The following is a 20,336-nucleotide window of genomic DNA, read 5'->3' as shown; positions in this document are numbered from 1 at the left end:
GATTACACTAATGCATTACTTTGATATTTTTTTCTATCTTATTTGGTGATACTGTACCGACTGTTATCACTTTATCTGTTGTAATTCTAATCTAATCACAGATATAGATAATAAACTAGATTGCTTACTAATGATAACAGCCGACGACAAAAAGTCATATTGGTTGTGGGCTCTGATGTGTTATCATAATACAATACGATAAATGTGATACCTAATTTTAAATATATCATTTGGCGGGTATTTCATGTCACATCCTCGCATCACACATATTAATATATTATACAAAGACATATAATGCAAAATAAGTTATACACGAATAAAATTAATTATAATTTAGTAGAAATATGCTTGTATAAAATAATAAGATATAATTATTTTATTTATTTTAATTATATAAACGGGCTTACGCCCAGGTAAAAAGGTACATATGACTTAAACATATATTGATTATACAGATCATTATTTACAGTAATTATAATAATAATAAACATAAATATAATAGTATTATAATAATAAGCAATATTAGATATTAGAATTCAATTTATTAGAATTATTGATGATATTTTTGACTTCTTAAATTCAAGAACTCCATATGGGAAGGGTTTTAAACAACCTATTTGTAAGGAAAATATAATATTTAAAGAAAATAGAATGAATAGTCACATAACATTTTTATACTCACTAAAAACTATTGATGGAGTGCCTTTGTGGAAAAGCCAGAGAAAAACTTTTATCATCGGATTTGCTACATCAATAAAATCTATAATAAATATATCTAAAGATTTACTGGTCAATCATGGATTCAAATTTGTACTAACTTATAAATTCAGCCAAGATGCAATTGAATTATTCTTTGGACATATGCGAGGTCGATTTGGATCTAATAACAATCCAAATTGCTTACAATTTACAACTGCAATAAAAATAGTATTTTATTACATACATCAATCACTTTAGTAAATGGGAATTGTAATTTGCTTACCCATAAAGAAGATTCTCTTTTTTCCATTAAATGGAAATATAAAAGACCATTTATGGATCAAGAAGACGAAGAAAAATCAACCATTAAACTACTTATAGACAATATAAGCAACGAACCGTTTATCAACACTATTACTGACAATGTATTATACTATATTTCTTGTTATATAGTAAAAAAAAACTTATTCCAGTTTTGCAGTGTTCAAATGACATTAAGGCAATAATCGATGAATCAAATAACATAAATGACCATGCTTATTGTCAAAAAAATAAAAAATCATTTAATAACTTGACAAATATAAAAAATCGAGGAGGTCTTCAATTAGCATCTGAAAGTGTTTTCAAAATTTTCAAATTAACGGAACAATACTTTAAGTGTATAATTATTAACAAAAATAAATTATTTATAAAAAAATATGGATCAAAAAATAATGATAATGATGGTTCAAAATTCTTTTGTGTTACCTATGTTCAAATTTACTTCCAGAAACAAATAAATGTTTTGAAGACACTGAAATGCATTCACGTCCTCACAAGATAAATATTATTAACCTAGTAAGCCGTATTTATTTAAATATTCGTATACATTCTTACAGCAAAATTTAAGTTCTTCAATTATGAAATCTTCTGTCAACAAAAGACAAAAGTTGCATTAGACAATTTTGTTTAATAACTTATAATCATATATTTTTTTTACACCTAAATTATATTATTAGATTAATATTACTTATGTTTTATGTTGTTTCATTGTTTGTAGCAGTAAGATTAGTTTATTAAATATTTTTGACTTTTTGAGATACTTAGGTAATAAGTTGAAAGTTCTCTTGATGACTAATAAAAGATACTATTATTATTTTAAATACTTCTAAGGAAATATTTACGAATTCATGAATCATAATAAATAATAATATTTATGTGTATTGTGTATTATATTATCATTTCAATAATAAAAATTGATAAAATACCAGAGCCCACAACCAACATGGCGGAAAATCGGCGTCCGTCGGCTAGCTTGTCAATTTATACTGTTAGCAATGCAGCTTATTATCTATATATGTGAATCTAATACTATCTTTAATCTTGGGTAACAGTTAACAGCTGCAAGCAGTTTTACTTCATGATTGAACATCGGTTGGATATTCGATAGTTTTTACTATTCACTTCAGGAACAAACTATCGGTCGTATATACTATAGTTTTTAGTATTCGGTCCCTAGGAAAACTAATGAATATTCGATAGTTCACATGGACTATCGATCATCATTCGATAGTATAAACTATTGGGTAGACGGTAGTGCCTATCACTACAACATGGAGTTGTTCCTATTTTTATAATAATTAATATGACTATTATATTAGTCAATATATTATTGTATTGTACAAAATAAAATGGTGACACAATTTAAAGGCGGACACGGCAATTTCGAAATCGTTTTTTGGCGAGGAGTCGAGTGGTGGTGCATCGTCGACAGCAGTCGGCGACAACTGGTTTTTGTAGTCAAAAAATATTTTCATAAACTTGAGACATCGTTGGACAGACCTCTAGATATACCATAATATTATCATAATACAACCAAATTATTTGTCCGTAAATAAAAATTCGTGATTACTTTAAATTTTGTTTCTACTTTTTACGGCTAATAGGTAGTTGTATTATAGGTACTGTAAAATAATATTACCTACGCCGCTTCTAACATTAACGTTGGTAATAATATAATCGCTCAGTAACTGAGGTTTTCAGTAATACTTGACGAATTCATAATTCAAATATATTGTTTGATTATAGATAGTTATATATTATATATTTGTGATTTTCTATAAGTAGCCGTTTGCGATAAGCGTTTTTTGTTATATATTTAAAACAACACGATTTGTAGGTACCAGTACGATGATATCACTGTCTGTTTCTATGTATGTTATTGGCTGTTGAACTTTTTGAAAGTTAGGTTTGGAGTATTTTTTCGATGGAAAACGATTGAAAATGTACAAACTTTTATTAGGAATTGATGTGATCGCGTCTCACTACGCGCTATACCGCTTCGGCACTTCATCGTGAGGGTAGAGAAGCGACGACCAACATACTACTTACACGGCTTTCTTATTAGGACTCTAGTACCGTTGATTTCACATTTTATCACCGTTGTCATTTTGACCAAGCGTTTTGTTTAATTTTTTTGTCAATGCCATAGTTATAATAACAATAATAATAATATGGGTAAATGGTAGAGCGAAGCGTATACAATACACATTCTATCCTCTCCACTTTGATACGATTTGTTATAGCTATCTCCTCCGAAAATGCTGACTTTAAAATGAAAAAAAAATGAAACTTTTTAATCTATATTCATTATTGTCTAAATATTATATAGATTAAGTACCTATGGACTTTTGAGAAACTGTCATTAAGTACCGAAGTATGAGTAATTATTCATCTACACAAAAATAAAAATGTCCTGATTGACTGATAATAAGTTTTATTTAAATTGTTATTTGTGTTTCATAAATAAACAAAATAATTGGTAGGAACCTATAACATTTTTTGAAGCACTTAAAATAATAATATAAAATAAAAATAAGATAGCACTTTAGGTCTCATACCACTATTTAACAATATCTGATTCGCTAATACTAATATGGTGTGATATGACGCGATATGATGATACTGTAATACAATACCTATTAAATTATATTCAACAGTGTTCATATTATAAAGATAAAATGTTGTCGCATTAATAATATTAAATCGCAGACATTATATTGTAATAAGTACACAATTATTAAATTATTAAATATTACATTTATTGCTGACTATTTCAGTTACATTAACTTTCACTTTTTTCACCAACCCCTTGAGATCATGTCACGTACCTAACGCGTACCTAATAGGTTGAGGTCCGCTAATATAGATCATGCGTAGAGACCCGGGGGGGGGGGGAGTTTGGGGATTTACCCCCCTCCCCCCCAAAATGTTGAAATAAATTTTATACTATATTATAGTTTATAACATATTAATTATCTATCAACAATTATTAAGAAAGCCAAAAACCGTATTCTATGATACTGGTGAATTATAAATGTGACTTGTTACTGTTGTCTGTTGGCTGTTGCAATTGAAATAGTGTGTTTGAACTTTACATTTTTATGTGAGCTTATATAACCTCGATACTTGAGTCGCGGTTTTTATACTTAAAATCCGCGGTGCGGCGGAGATCAAGACACAGCTGTTGCGCGAGTGAAGTCATTGTACAAATGTACAATGCAAATCATAGAATCGTTGTTATAAGAAAGATATTGTCCTATTGTCCTTTTATTTAAAATTATATGACTACAAGCACAACACTATCTATAAACCTTCGTTTGAATATCAGGATACCATGGTTTGGTGACGTTGTCCCGACCCGACCTATCAGTAGTACGAGTGCATCTCTGCTGTATAGATACGTCGAACATCAGTGTCGTAAAGTCAGGTTTTTTTATTAAATTTATTTTCAAACTATAGACGTAAGCGATTATAATTTTAAATATTTTATTAAAAATTCAAACTGTTCGATACGGAACGCACGCACACACGCGCGCACACACAAAATTTATACTCCGGTGCATTATTTACACGTCCGCCGTCGTGTGTTATTGTCGTCCGTACAGCTGTGTTTTTCTTTTGTTTAACATCACTGAGCGCGGCGGCGAACTTTCTGCACCTCCGTGTGTGTGATGTCGGCCGCCGCCGTTGTCGCCGTTAATGCCCGTTATTCGTCGGCATCTTAACACGCGAAAAATCAAAAAAAAAAATTAATTCTTTTTTACGACGACCGTCGTTTCCGTCGTGAACCAGCCGCCATCAGTGCGCTCCAGCCCTTTTGGCTTTTCTTCGTGTCGCTCCCTTGCCGCGTAAGCGATTTTATTGTTGGCCATCAGTGTCAACGAACGTTTCATTTCGTAAAACTCTTGTGTTGTCGTCGTCCGTCCGTCGTACGTATTACGACCCGTCGTGCATGGCCATATTAGTTTCTCGCGCGTCTGTTCGTGTCTATAATATACACAGTGGTGCGAATACGCCGACCGTCGCGTATTTGATTTACGTTTTATTGTTCTTCATCGTCTTGTGCAACTACATACGCCGGTGACAACATACCTCGTCGGGCTCAGGTCGTACAAAATTGTACCTATATTTCTTTGTAATGTATTATTTGTATTAATTGTATTATTATTATTATTATTTTATATCTATATTGTTGGTGTCGATCGATCTGTGATCGTCACCGTGTTATTTCATATTACTAACTTTAGTATATAAGAAAATATTATAATATACATAATATAATTATTATGTAATACGATAATATATATTTTCCGTCATATTATCAGAAACATTGTTCATCTTCTTTCATATAATATACAGTCCATTTTTTTTAAAAAAGGTTTGTGTGCAACCCAGTCGCACACAAACGATTTAAATAATATCAACATTTTTTGTGACAATTCATAATATTGCATTTCGTTTTAAGTGCAAAGCGTTGTATTTTATTTTTTCATGATATTTTATAATAGTTTACTCTCATTACTATCGTGTAGTTACAAGTTATAATTATTTTTAATACAGCTATGTGTTGGTGGTATGACTGGTATGATATTTTAATATTACATATTTTCCTTACCTAGGTACTCTTATCTCGTTTAAATATTCTATGTTATTCTCGATATGTACTTATGTATAATGTATATATATATATTACGTACTTTTACATAGGTACACTTTTATGTATTAATTATTATCTCTATTCTTTTTTAAATGTGGCTCAGAAAGTAAAATAAAAATTAATACAATGATTTCTTTATATGAGTTTAATTTTTTTTCTTACTGTAAAAAAATATTGTCATTTTATATTGAAGGAATCTAAATTGAAGTATTCTATGGTATCCTATAGACATTCGAGTAGTTATAGATTATACTCATATTCCAAAAATAAAATATAAACTGAAAAAAAATATTTACAAATGTATTATTTATTTTGATTGCATTTTTTCTGATCGTAATTTTATTAGGTAATTATAATAATCTAGATAAATTAATTATAAATTTTTCCTACATTGTATCAATCCGATACGTGCTTGGTCTTACACACGTACTATAAAGACATTTTTCGTTCACTGGTGTGCTGTAAGTTTTGATATTTCAGTGAATTGGCTATTGGCATATGATGCATGTGGATGCATCGTTGAAAGCAGTCGGCGACAACTGGTTTTTGCAGTCTCAATATATTTTCATAAATATGCGATACCGTTGGACAGACCTCTAGATATACCATGATATTATTATAATAAAACCAAATTAATTGTCCGTAAATAAAAATACGTAATTACTTTCAATTTTGTATCTAGTTTTTACGGGTAATAGGTTGTTGTACTAGGTACAGTAAAACAATATTATGCCGCTGCTAACATTTGCGTTGGTAGTTATAAAATCGCGCAGTTACTGAGATTTTTTAGTAATACTTGACGAATTCATAATTCGAATATAATGTTTGATTATTGTCTACGCATGCAATCTCAATTCAAAGATTTTGAATTCCCGCCATGTGCGGGTAGTATAATATGTTTGTGGTATGTTATCGTTTTCATGTGCACGTAACGGTGCGTTTCACAGTAGTGTTAGTAGGATGCAGCTTTCGTCGGCTTATCAGGCATTCGTGTGCGACCGGCACTGAGATAGATAAGAATATACTGGAGCGCGGACTATGATGTAAAAACGGGCCGACGTATTTTTCGTTACCCCCACTCCTGTATGGCAAGAAATTGAACTTCCATACCAATAACATTGAAAGACTACACATTTTAACTTGACACAACTCTGGGATAAATGGTCGTATTACGTGAACTTTGGTATAAAAATTTTTGTTTTATGTGTACTTCAAACTTATATTTACAAAAAATAAAAACTCTGAACAACAATTTTATTAAAAACAAAATTGTCCACGCTGTAGTATACATAGTATAATACTCTATACTCGTCACGCGATACCATATTATAATTTATATTATTTATAAGGAATCTTGGAAAAAAAAGCCCAGTACCAACTAAATACATTTTTTTTTAATTTTATAATGTACCTTTACATCAATTTAATTATGTAACACTTTTTTTAACATAGGTATTTTATTATTTATAATATATATTATATAAAATATTCGTTTAATAATTTTTATATTATTTTTATATTATTAGATATTCTTATCTATCTCAGTGGTACAGTATCACCATAGATTTTAAATTATTATAAAATCAATGGTATCACCAAATAAAATAAAAAAATTATCAAAGTAATGCATTAGTGCAATCGTTTGGTAATATTTCTATACTACGCGTCATTGAGAGTTCGATTCCAAGTGGCTAGTCGCTATTTATTAATATAATTGCCGCAGTGACTAATAGCGACACTGTTTTATCGTCGACAAAGTAAGGCGAAGTCATTTTACACTCATCGATAGTACACTACATCTTAGTCCGTGTTGTTTACTGTTTGTTTGCTTGTAGCGGTACCTAGCGTTTGTCTCAGGCGTGTGAGTGACGCTGTACATTATTCCTTCCGGTTTGCCGAACCAACCTAACCTTATTCGTTTCGAATATTGTTGACGGCATTTTCTTCGCGAAATTACATTTCACTGTCGCCCCGTTTTCCTCGTCACAGGCATCACATTGTTCTTCTGATTAATAAGTACCGTATTATAACACACAGAAAAAATGGCAGAAAGCAAAGGAGTAAGTATTAACATACAATGCTGCGTAGTGTGTACTCATCAATCATGGCGTCTCGTCTTATTGAAAGTCGACGATAGCCTGAGAAATGGTACCATTAAATGTATCATGCATATTATAATTATTTATCTCAATTACTGTTGACTATTATCGTTAACATTGATTATATTTCGTAGACTATCTTCAGATTTTATAAGTTAATTAATAATCGTGTAATTATTCAAAACCAATTATGGATTGTGTGATTAAAAACAATAACTTACTATATTATTATTTTTTGAAATTATGTTAAACTAAATTATTGGTTCATTAATTAATTTTGTTAGTTGTAAAACACATATCAATTCTAAAGATACCTTGTGTTTTAGGATGCTCCCGAAAATAGAATTACTATTAAGGTTGAATGCAGTATTGTTGGTCATTACGATACTGTCGTCTACATCTCTATTAAAAAAACTTCAAAACTGCAAAAATTAATGAACGCCTACTGTGAGAGAACTGTAAGTATAAATTATTAAAAAGTTGTTTATTTTAATTGTTTCCATAAAATAGTCTGTGTCTTATATGAGCGCATTGAGTGCTGTACAAAAACTGATCTAAACTCGTGCATGACCGAGAGTGATACCACCGTACAATTCGGCGGTGGCAGAGTCAAAGGCATTTACAGTGTTGTGTATTATCGCAGCATTTTAAAGATGTATTTTTTGGTCGTGTTGCTGTATATTTTGAATTTTTCTTTTGTTTCATTTTCACGTGCACTATAAGCTCCATGCTAAACAAAGAAAGGTGTATTTTTTTACTTTATAATATGCATAACATATTGTTACTTCAATTTTCTTTATTCATGGCTGTGGTAACATCGTAGACGGTGCTGAACAAGGTCGACTACTGCGAATAACGACCAAGCCTAACCGTAGTTACTAGTTTTAATTTTATTGGCCATATCAATCACATTACACAATTTCATTCGTGTATAAGAATTTACAGGTATTTCACTGTCACATTAATAAGATTAATGATAAAAATGTAAATATTACTTTCATTTTCATTACTAGGGCCTCTGCCTTATATTGTTGTATATACAAAATATCTAAAAATGTTACTCGATGTTATTTAAATAATTAATTACATAAAAGGTTTTCAATAAATCACCAAATATGTTTACTCAATACCTATTATGTAAATTCATAATCTTTGTATATGACTCATATGATTTAGATATTTAGCAGGTCATATTTTTGTGTGTTTGTCTTACGCGGAGAAATTAATATGGTTTTTTACATTATACTCGTATGTTTTTAGTTACATTCCATTAATTAGTCATATCTTATCCATTTTACGCAAATACCCTTTGTTACTTTGAAATGATTTGCTGTAAACAAATAAAAGGAACTTGATGTCTTTTTTTTTTTTTTGTATTATGTTTTATTTAGTCAAAAATATTGAATTTTAATTACCATATAGTCTAGAAATAGAAACCTAACTATATTCATTATATAGTCTATATTTTATTATACAGTATAGATTACTCATATTTGCAGAAAAAAAAAATTAGTATAATTAGTTACTAAATGTTATGCTAATTTGTATCAGCTTTAATTTTTAAGTACTAAGTTAAGAGAACATTTTACCCACATATGTTGTCTCAATCTTATATGTAAAACATCTCTAAAACTGTTTTACACCAAAAAGAATCACTTAGGTTGTATTCGAACATCCAAATTTTCACACTTTAAAAAAAACAGAGACTGTGCAACATAATTTTTAAATGTTTGATATCACTAATACAAAAAAAAAGTATTCTTTTCCAAATCTATTATTTTTGTAGTTTTGTTATAAAATAAATAAAACGATATTGCACAGTCAAAGTTATCTTTTTAGAATTTATATTATTGTACACATAAGGCCTCAAACATTGTAGAATACCCTAAAATCTTTAAACTATAAAGTAACTGATTATATCCAGAATAATCCCATTTTGGTTTAATTTAGTTGTCTGTATTTGTTTCAAAGAAAAGTGATGACTCCACACTTGTATTTATTGTTTACAATTGTATAACATTAGTTATAGTTTTAATATTTTATTGATTATTGTATTGTCAAAGATAACAATATTATCTATTTGAATCAAATTCCATTACAAATATATATATATATTTTTTAAATAGTTGGAAATTATGATCATTTTAATTGTTAATAATATAATACACATTACACACTTGTAACTTGCTTTAAAATTAATACATCAAAGTTAAGTTGAATGATACTATTGTCAATTAACTTATATTAAAACTAAATAATTTTTAATTGAATTGCTCAATGTATATTTGTGAGATGATGACAAACCTGGATTTTTAGATAATAATGATTCATTGTTTGAAAAATTTAATATAATTTTAATTTTAAATACTAATATATAGATTTTATTCATCTATAAAACTAGTATAAACTAAATCTATGTGCCTAGTTTAACATTTATAATCCATTCAAAATTGTAATGTTTTAGGGTTTTGATATTCGGTCAATAAGATTTCTGTTCAATAATCGTGTAATTAGTGAAATGGTTACTCCGTCTTTCCTAGAAATGGAGGACGGTAGCGAAATTTATGTCCATCGAGCACAGGGTGGTCCTGATGATTATAACAATTTATATTTATTGTGAATACAAATTTATAATCAACTACTACAATATCAAGAATTTAACTATATCAAACAAATAAATGTTATATTATGTACAGAACATAATAGATGAAATATTTACAGTAATACTTTTTTTGTAAACAATTTATTCTTCTTATTATTATTTTCATATTCTTCTAACTTAATAATAAACTTGATATACCTAATCAATGAGGTTTTTTAATCTGTTTAATTATTTTGAATGATTCACTAAAATGTGTAAATGCTATTTTAATTATTGTGATTATTAAAACAATATATTCAATCGGATTTTTAAAAGGTGTTCCTCTTATTGTATACATTTTACAATATTGAGCAGGGACATATCTTCCACACAGTAGAAAACAAAATCTTCTATTAATAAATATTTACGTTTTTTTTAATTTATAAAGTAAAATGAAAATATGAAAATATTTTTTTAAGGCTTGCAAGGAGTCAAGTTTTAAATATATTACTTTTATTGTTAAGAATGTTATACCTACATTTGTTTTTCTGTTTTATAAGTAAGTTAATCTATCATCACAAAATATGATTAGACTAAATAAATAGCCAACCATTTTTGGTCTTCTTTTAAAGCAAATTATGAGCATTCAATGCATGTTAGTTTATTGTGTAATTTAAAATACTTATAAACTTGGTTTGAAATTAAAATATTAAAATATTCTTTTCACAAGATGATTTACCCTTAATTTTAAAACATGGCATTAAAATGGTTTTTTCATAACAAGAATTGATGACACGTCATCTGAGCATAATATATTTTTAATAAACTGATACTTCGTCTCCCCTGGAAATGAAATAAGGTGACATAATTGAAGTTTTTCTACATCAGATTGATGGTTGATTTTATTTGAACTTTTGTTAACTACTTATACTTTATATCTAAGTATAATAAACTTGTGTCGTGTTGGCAACGAAGAAAAATCCAAAATAATACATTAAGTGCTGTTCTATCTATATATATTGCGCTCAATGCGACTCATAATAATATATACATATCAGAGAGACAGAAAAGATAACACGAAAAACAGTGAAGCAGTAGCGGTATACAAAACAAGAGACGAAAATCTTTATGTACGTACGTACAGTAGTAAGAATAATAATAAGGGAGTTGGGCGCAAAATAATAACAATAATAATAATAAAATGATATAAAACTAATGATAGTAAACATATGTGGCAAAAGGCCGACAAATATTTTTTCCTTAGAAGATGTTATAACACAAAGAGAATAAATAACAATAATATTATAATAATTTAATCATGGCTAAATAACTAGGTATGATCTCATTAAAGGTACGGTTTCCTTTGCGCGATCGCGAACCGCGATCTAAGATCGCGTGCCTTGATCGCGCGGCTGCTGATACAATGTAAATTAAATATAGTTGGTTTTCCTTGCGCGATCGCGATCGGCGATTTAAATTTGTTCGCGGCGCGAACGCGATTTGACTGGTCTTCGAGCAGCCAAATCGCGTTCGTGTCGTGATCGACTTATTGTTTTGATAATAATAATTAGTAATTATTGGTGAAATCATGCAATGTTCTCATTTCTGTTTGAACACTCGTTGATAACGGTTATTCAAACATGAGTTCTGCAATGGTCAAGTTTACTAAGGAGCAAGACGAGATATTGGTTGAATGTGTAGCCAAACATCCTCCAATTTATAATCCCGAAAATAGGGATTATAAAGATTTAAATATACGAGATGCAATTTGGAGGGATATAAGTAGCAACGTTGGGCGAAGTGGTAAGCAAAATATTATAAATGTTGATTGTAAAAAATATTATATTTGTAGGAATAAAAATTTATTAATGGTATAAATAATACATTGAGATTATAGTATATTTATTTTGAATATCATTATTATTATTATTACGAGTAGAACAAAACGTGTACCCGAACAGAGCGTTTAAGTTGAAAATAAATGATTATTTTCAAATAAAACCTAGACACTCAATCTATTTATGAATGAGTATTTTAGAAGTGATGAATGCACTGTGTAAACTGTTTATATATGTATACTTAAAGCTAAAAATAAATAATAATTTCTAAACATTTATTTCTATTGTGTATTTAGTATCAAAACTAATTTTAATATCCGTGATATACATTTTGTATTATGAATTAATTAAGAAAAACCCAAATAATTGTAAAATGTTAGAATTTTTGTGTGAGACCGTGATTTATTTTAAATATTATACGTCATATAAACCTATACTTAGCAGCAGTTAACATTTATTATTTATTGACTTTAAAAAACAAATTACAAGTTTAATTTAATTATTGGTAGATGATACTCTGGAAATTTGGTGATTTTGCCACGAAACTGTTCCTTCTTGAATAAAAAATTGTTTAAATTTTTCCCTCACATCAAAACCATCTGCACTCGCAAAGCCGCCTCTACTACATAAAGTGCCCACCTCAGTAGTTTGTCCTTCATTATATTCATAAAATATTTTATTACCTTTTTCCAAAAACGCATCTCTCAACATATTCAGCTGAAAAAAGTGGAACATGTCTCAGTTCTGGTTCCATGACATCAGTGCTTAGAAAAAGATCTAGCCATTGTTAGAAGCAAAGATCATCAAAATTTACTGTGTCAGATTATATAATGCCAGCTAATAATGATTCTACGGTTAACTAAAAATTATATTATAAAGATTGTATTCAAATATTTTATGATTAATCTAACATTTTTTAGACTTTTCTTAAATCAGAGAATATGACTCACAGCCCAGTTCCTTGCCGGCGTTATTTGTTTAATTCATCTCCTGATGACATTACTATACCTGATGTTGATTATAGTGATGAAATGGTAAGATATAATAAGTATATAATTTATTGTACTTTTATTATTTTGACTGTTCTTAAATTTTTCAATATTAAATTTGTCTGTATAGGAAAGCCAACTCTGTGTAGAAAATACTAATGAAGAAGATGAAGTAAAAAAATTGCTGGAAAAGTGTCAAACAGAGAATATCAGGTTATATACTATACATTAGTACATTTTATATTTATCACTTACATCTTTGACTTAACATTTAAAATATTTGTTTTAAATTTTAGTGTTGCTTGCGTATTCATAGTTTAGATTTATATAAATGTCCATATTATTTTTATGTTTATCACTGGTAGTATGATGTGCATAAAAATGTTTTTTTCTTTACAAAGAAAAATTTTCTAAGCTATGAATACCCATTATTTAATACTATTACATAATATTTTTTATTATCAACTTTATTTGTGGATTGGATACTTCGGTAAAGATTTTTTTGTTTCAGGTTAAACAGCCAAAGTTGAAGATTGATACGTGACTACCGGATAGCTCTATCAATCAATATTGAGGATTTGAAATCCTAGGAATGATTTTTAATTATAATAATCTATAGCTACTGGTTAGCTTAGAATTGAATATGTAAATTATAATACCTGTGTAATATATTAACACAATTAGTTAATTTAACTTCTGAAATTGATTATTTATAAATATTTTTTTATATGAGAGTTATTTAGGGATGTGTGTTCAATAACCATACGCGTGCGCAGACTTTGACCGCAGGGGGGGGCCCTTTAAAGATTTTTGTACTAATGAATACTAATATAATTAAATATTTAATTGTTAATTTTATAAAGTATTTATTTAATTCAATATGCAAATATAAAAATAAATACAAATAAAATATTAAGGTATTAAAATATAAAAAATGAATAATAATGATAATTTTAAACTGAAACAGCATAATAATACATTAATACCTATAAAAAATAGTGAAATAACATAAATAAAGTAATTGACAGATACACTGTGATAAAAAAAAAAATAGACTATTAGCTGATATCAGATAAATGTTCAATTACCTACTTGTGGATATAATTATATGATACAAGTCAAAAAAGTATTTAGATTCACGATACAAGATACAATATACAATTGTATCTCAGGTACGTATCTTAAATACTAGTATTTAAGCTACTGCCCAGCCTTGACTGTATCTAATGATAGTTTATTTATAATGCGATTATTGACAATATATTGTAGTATATATTTGTGGATATATTGCCAAGCATTTTTATCAAGATATTAACTATAAATACTGTATAATCGATAGTTTTGTTTAGTATCAATTAAAGATAGAGGAGAGCCTAAAAACAGTAAATATGCATCTAAAGCACTCTAAAAATTGTTTAAGTTACTGAATAATATTTAAAAAAATGTATTATTAATAATAATAAACATACTATATTAATAAAAAATATTGATCAAAAGATTATATTATTATTTATTAACTGTCCAAAATTTGTTAGCATAGGTAGACATTTGATTGAATTTTTAGGGGGGCTATAATAATCCAATGTAAAGTGAGTAGTGACCCTGCCCCACCTTTTTATACAGAAGTATAACATATTACCTTCGATTTTTAGGGGTCTATTGAAATATTTAGGAGAGCTAAGCCTCCCTAAGTCCCTAAGTCCCCACTGATGACCGCCTATAATTGTTAGACTGGGATTTATCAATATTACCTCAATATGACAAATATTTTGAATATTTTAATTTATATTGTACTCCGCATAAAATAAAAATAACTGCATTAATTAACCAAACATATTTGAATATTATAACTAATAGTTATTAACTATACATAAGACCAGGGCCTAATTAACCAATAACATTTAAAAGTGACGAGGACTTTATATTTAACAGTCTCCCAAATTTGATTTTGCCAAGTCGAGCACTGGTCCTAACTAGAGGTCTCTATTACATGTGTGGTTAAATTCATGGATACACGTGCAATTTCATACATCTTGCTTCAAAAATGTTGTATTAGCATAAAAATACAAACGTACAGATATTTTTAGTTTTTAGTATTTTACGAAAATTATTAAATTTTTTTAATCTTTTTAAATATATTATTTTAATTTAATATGTTTAGTAAATATTGTGTTTTAAATACACGTGAAATAAAGACCTGTGATTTACTAATTAATTTAATATAGGACAATTGGGCGTATTATTACTTTGACAATACAGTTCTTGTTTTAAAGGAAACAAACTTAGAATTTAAAACAGATTTTAAACTTTCCATGTAAGTTATATTGGAAAAATATAAGATTGTTCACTTTAAACAATTCTACAAGGTAGATATTTTTTAATATTAAATAAAATAGACTGAAATAGTGAAATGTAATAAAATTAAAAACAAAATAAATTAAGTTAATGTTAATTGAAAAAGAAATATAATAAGTTAATAGTTAAGTTAAAAAGTTAAAATAAAATAAGCTTTTTAAATGCCCATTTTTTGGTAAAATTTATTTGGATTTCAGACTAACAATTGCCATTTTGTATTTTGATTTTTGACAGACTTAAACAATTAGGTAATGATAAGTATCAAAAGTATTCAACACTTTTGGGTATGCAGTTAAAATTGAGAAATGTAATTATAAAACAAAAGAAGTGTATTGAATTAATGAAAACAATTAATGAATTATAATTTAATCAAAAATTCAATAACATTTTAAATGGTTTATTTACCTCAAATCAAATTAAATTATTGTTACATAAAAAACAAAAACCATATAAATGGGAAACTGAAGACATAGCATTAGCTATAACATTAAGAAGTCTTTCAAAAAAGGCATATATTTATTTAAGAGATAAAAAAGGATTCCCATTACCAGGTTTGAGAACAATAAAAATACATTAAACATAATTAAGATGTTAAATAATTAATTAAAAAATAGACATTAAATTTTCCAATATCTATTATAGGACTTTCTACTTTGAGACATTGGGCTAGTATGTTTAGTGTAGAAAAGGGAATTTTAGTTGATGTTATGAATTTATTAAAGGTCAAAGGTAACATTGAAACTTTATGTATACAATTTTATTATTATTTTTACTTAAATGAACTAATAGATTAATAATTTTGTCTCTTCAATGAAGGAAGTACCTTAAGTCAAAATGAAAAATTGACCGTAATTTCGTTTGACGAAACTTATGTAACATATAAGTTGTGTTATGATATAAGTAACCAACAAGTCTTAGGACCTCACAAATGCATTCAAACCATAATGGCTCGAGGTTTGATATTTTAGATTATTAATGAAACATAATTATAAATATACGTTTTTATGAATATTACCTAATTTATTAAGTTGGGAATTAAAATTTGTATCGTTTAGGTCTAACTTCTAATTGGAAACAGCCAATATTTTATGATTTCGATCAAAGGATGACAAAAACATTGTTAATTGCAATCATAACTTCATTACATGATGCTGGATTTGAAGTAAAAGCTGCAGTGAGTGATATGGCTCCGTGTAATGAAGGGCTGTGGTCTAGCTTAGGCATTACTTCAGATATCACCAGTTTTGAACACCCCATCACTAAATCGTCCATACATGTATTTGTTGACCCACTCCATTTATTGAAACTGGCAAGAAATCACTATCTTGATCGGGGATTTGTTCTTCACAGTGGTACCTATATTAGAAGATACATTGTTGAAGATTTAATTAAATTACAATCAAAATCAGATTTCCAATATACTTTTAAGGTATCTGAAAAATACATGTCTCTGGTCCAATGCGACAAAATGTGAAATTAGCAGAGCTCAGTTTTTTTCAAATACTGTTGCTAACGATATTTCTTACTGTGGAAAAAAAATGTATTGCAAAAAAGCTATTGGGATGAGGTTTGTTGAGTGTGTTGAATATTTCATCAAATTAATACAAAATAAAAATATATTTATATTTCAATATGCAAGTAGGTACATGTTTTAAGCTTACAAACAATTGGTTTGATATTTTAAACACACAAGTCCTAGTAGATAAACATGCGAAAGACTATGGCAAAGATCTTGATGTCCAAAATAAAATAATAGATGATATGGATGAATTAATTTCAAAAATGCGTGTTCATAAACATAGAACATTATTGCCATTCCAAAAAGGTTGACAATAAAAATATATTTTAGATTATAAATGAAAATTATACAAATACATATGAAATACCTACGTATTAAATTGTATTGCAGGTATACTCCGTACAAATAAATCTCTCAAAAATCTTTTGAATGATTTAAAAACAAATTACAAGGACATACAATATATCATAACTTGTAGACTGAATCAAGATGTTTTGGAAAACGTTTTCAGTTTTGTGAAAGGAATGTCCAGAGGAAATTATCACTTAACTCCTCTTGAAGTCAAATTTAAGTATGTTGAAACTTTTAGCTGATATTTCTGTTTGTATACCTATAAATTTATAATTTAACTTTTACGTTTTAAAATTGTAATAGGTAGTAATTAATAATTATTTTTATATTTACATTAGCATTGTTTCAGCCCCCGTTGGTATTTGTTTGGAAAAAATACCAATGTTGTATTCACTGAGAATCGAAATACACAAGACTCATCAGAAGAGTGTTTAGTAGACTGCTTAACAAATAAGATATTTAAAGAAGCGGATTTAAATATTGAAGTGGTTCAGGAAGTTGATGATTTTGAAGATTTAAAAATTCCATCTGATTGCATTGAACTGTTAGAACATTTCGAGATTGAAGTTAGTATATTAATTATACCTGCATATTAATACAAATGCAATATTTCAATTAATATAATAATGTATTCCATTAATTATACATTTATACTCACATATATCACATTATTTACATTTTCTATGAATATTTTTTACTGTAGACTAATTTGGATGCCTTAAATCTAAATATGATTGAGGTAGACTGTCTAGGTGCTGTTGCCAGAAAGTTTATTGGAAAGTATCCGGAGTTGGCAAAAACATCAAACACTTCCAAAGATGAATTAAACTGTAATTGGACTGAATATGTCTCTGAAGAGAACTTACTTGAGCCATCGATGGACATGATTCAATGAGTTTATTGAAATGGTATTTAGAGAATACCATAGATCTAACGATATTAATAAAGATCCTGGTATAATAGATAAAGTGACAGAAAAAGTAATAGCATTATTAAAAAATCGTTATAATATTCCAAATGACGTAGCACACTGTATGGTACGCACAAGGACATTTATTTGATTGAATCATTTAAACGAAATAATTCAAGAAAAATAATCAATAAAAGATAAAACAAGTAAACTTAATACATTTAAAAAATAAATAATAATTAATTAGGTATATCCAGATGTAAATATAATATATTATATGATAAGAGTTGTTGTTATTTATTATAATATTATTATTAATTGTAATAATATGTATTAAAGTTGTATATTTTACCTAAGTTTTGTCATCATTATCGACATTGAGTTATTGACTTCACTAATTTTCCATCATTTGTCAAAAATTATTTATTTCCATTCATCATATTTTTGTGTTGATCATATAAGGAAACAAGGCATAAGACAAAGCAATTCGCCGACGCCGCAATCGGTCTATGGACTATTTAGTATGAAGTATGAACTATGACATTGTGTCATACCACAGAATAGATACTAGTATAATCATTAATCAGTGAAATCAAGCAATTTTAGCAAAGCTTGGTTTTGAAACCAAGCAACGTTTATGAAAAAAAAAAAAAATACATACCAACAGAAATATATTGTTAATTCAATTATACTTTAATCTTTATTATTTTAAATTGAATACAATATGGATTTTCCTGAATCTACCATCACTCATGTTTCCACTGCCTGTATTGTAACCCACGCTGAGTATAATATGAAGTATAATATTTAGAACAAATTTAAATTTCGCGGGTTTATGACGTCATGTGCTTACCGAAAGTATTTATAATCCTAGTATTTATAAGTCCTTGGTATCTGAACTTCAAAAAGTTACGATCATACCATGTTGTTATATCATGATAATATCGGTTATGTTCAAAACTTTAAGTTTTTCATTTAGTTATGTTGTCAGTGTCACAAAGTTCTTAATTTTTCCATTGTTTATTGTTTAGTATGGTGACACTGAAAGACCATTTATTTTGTTCTTTTGTTTGCTCTCGTCCGTTATATGTTCACTTCACTTTTGTCCGCTATCCAGTCAGCTTGTTTGTAAAACACCACTTTCATGTTCTATTTGCAGTCGACCCAAACCACGTTGTTGTAATTTTGTGAATTCATCGTCTAGTAATTATCGTTCCGTGCATTTTCATTGCCATCACTACTAATTTGTTGTTCCCCAGTCTAGGGTGGTCAAAATTACCAGCGATTTGTGTAAGATTCAACGTGTTTTGGTGTAGCTTGTTGCTCGTGAGGACAGTAGTGTATACTAGAGATCATGTCCCGGCTGCATTCAGTGTTTCATTGTTGTGAAGTCTTCGTGAACAGTTGTCGGCACACATTCGCATGTACGCAGGGTCAATTTTTTTTATTGTAACTTATTTGACATAACTACAGGCTCTGGTGCGGTAGTGTGGGTGAAAAACCAGGTGTGTATCTTAACTGTTGTGTGAGTATTGGTTCACCAAATATTTGTGTGTATAACTGACGGTCCTGTTATTTATTATTATCATATTATAATGTGTTTTTGGTAGCCAAACAGGCAATATTAGGTACTATTTATTATTAACATTGATTTATATTTTAGCTATTCAGGCCTGTTATTAAATATTATTATTGTTATTTATTGCATTTTTTTGATCATTTCACATTTGTAATTTAATTTATACACATCATATATACATTTATTTGTATTATATTTCATTTTTTTTAAATTTTATATTTCATTATTGTGTTGCCAAACAAGCCTTTGAAATTATATTATATTTTATATTGTTTATTATTATTGTTGTGCCAAACAGGCAATTGAATGTTTATTATTTGATTATATTACCCAGGCAGTTTATTTTATTATTCCTTATTGTTATTTATTTAATTACTTATATTATTATACAGTCCACATAATTATTATTTTTTATAACCATAAGATTGGTCATTATTA

At 28.1% G+C, this 20,336-nt stretch overlaps 1 protein-coding gene and 1 long non-coding RNA gene across 3 annotated transcripts; one reads left to right on the top strand and one right to left on the bottom strand.

The window, feature by feature from the left end:
- Positions 1 to 530: 530 nt before the first annotated feature.
- LOC126550244 (uncharacterized) lies at positions 531 to 1,113 on the bottom strand. Its single transcript, XR_007604284.1, has 4 exons — positions 983 to 1,113; positions 819 to 913; positions 683 to 745; positions 531 to 613 (listed from the first exon to the last, which is right to left on the bottom strand). It is a non-coding gene; the product is annotated as an uncharacterized LOC126550244 (long non-coding RNA).
- Positions 1,114 to 7,230: 6,117 nt separating this feature from the next.
- LOC126550344 (small ubiquitin-related modifier 3-like) lies at positions 7,231 to 13,981 on the top strand. 2 transcript variants are annotated; one of them, XM_050201699.1, is made up of 6 exons: positions 7,231 to 7,434; positions 7,513 to 7,737; positions 8,103 to 8,234; positions 13,116 to 13,229; positions 13,315 to 13,397; positions 13,696 to 13,981. In XM_050201699.1, the coding sequence occupies exons 2-6, from the start codon at positions 7,720 to 7,722 to the stop codon at positions 13,712 to 13,714; spliced, it is 366 nt and encodes a 121-aa protein (XP_050057656.1). In that variant the 5' UTR covers positions 7,231 to 7,434; positions 7,513 to 7,719; the 3' UTR covers positions 13,715 to 13,981. The 2 variants fall into 2 exon arrangements, with proteins under 2 accessions (XP_050057656.1, XP_050057658.1); XM_050201701.1 differs by lacking the exons at positions 13,116 to 13,229; positions 13,315 to 13,397; positions 13,696 to 13,981 and adding an exon at positions 10,241 to 10,584 and having other exon boundaries at positions 7,240 to 7,434.
- Positions 13,982 to 20,336: the final 6,355 nt, after the last annotated feature.

This window comes from Aphis gossypii, chromosome 2 (assembly GCF_020184175.1).
Source record: "Aphis gossypii isolate Hap1 chromosome 2, ASM2018417v2, whole genome shotgun sequence".
In the NCBI taxonomy this organism is placed as follows: Eukaryota; Metazoa; Arthropoda; class Insecta; order Hemiptera; family Aphididae; genus Aphis; species Aphis gossypii.
The sequence above is the reverse complement of the archived record's forward strand: the minus strand, read 5'-3'. Positions and strand labels throughout refer to the sequence as shown.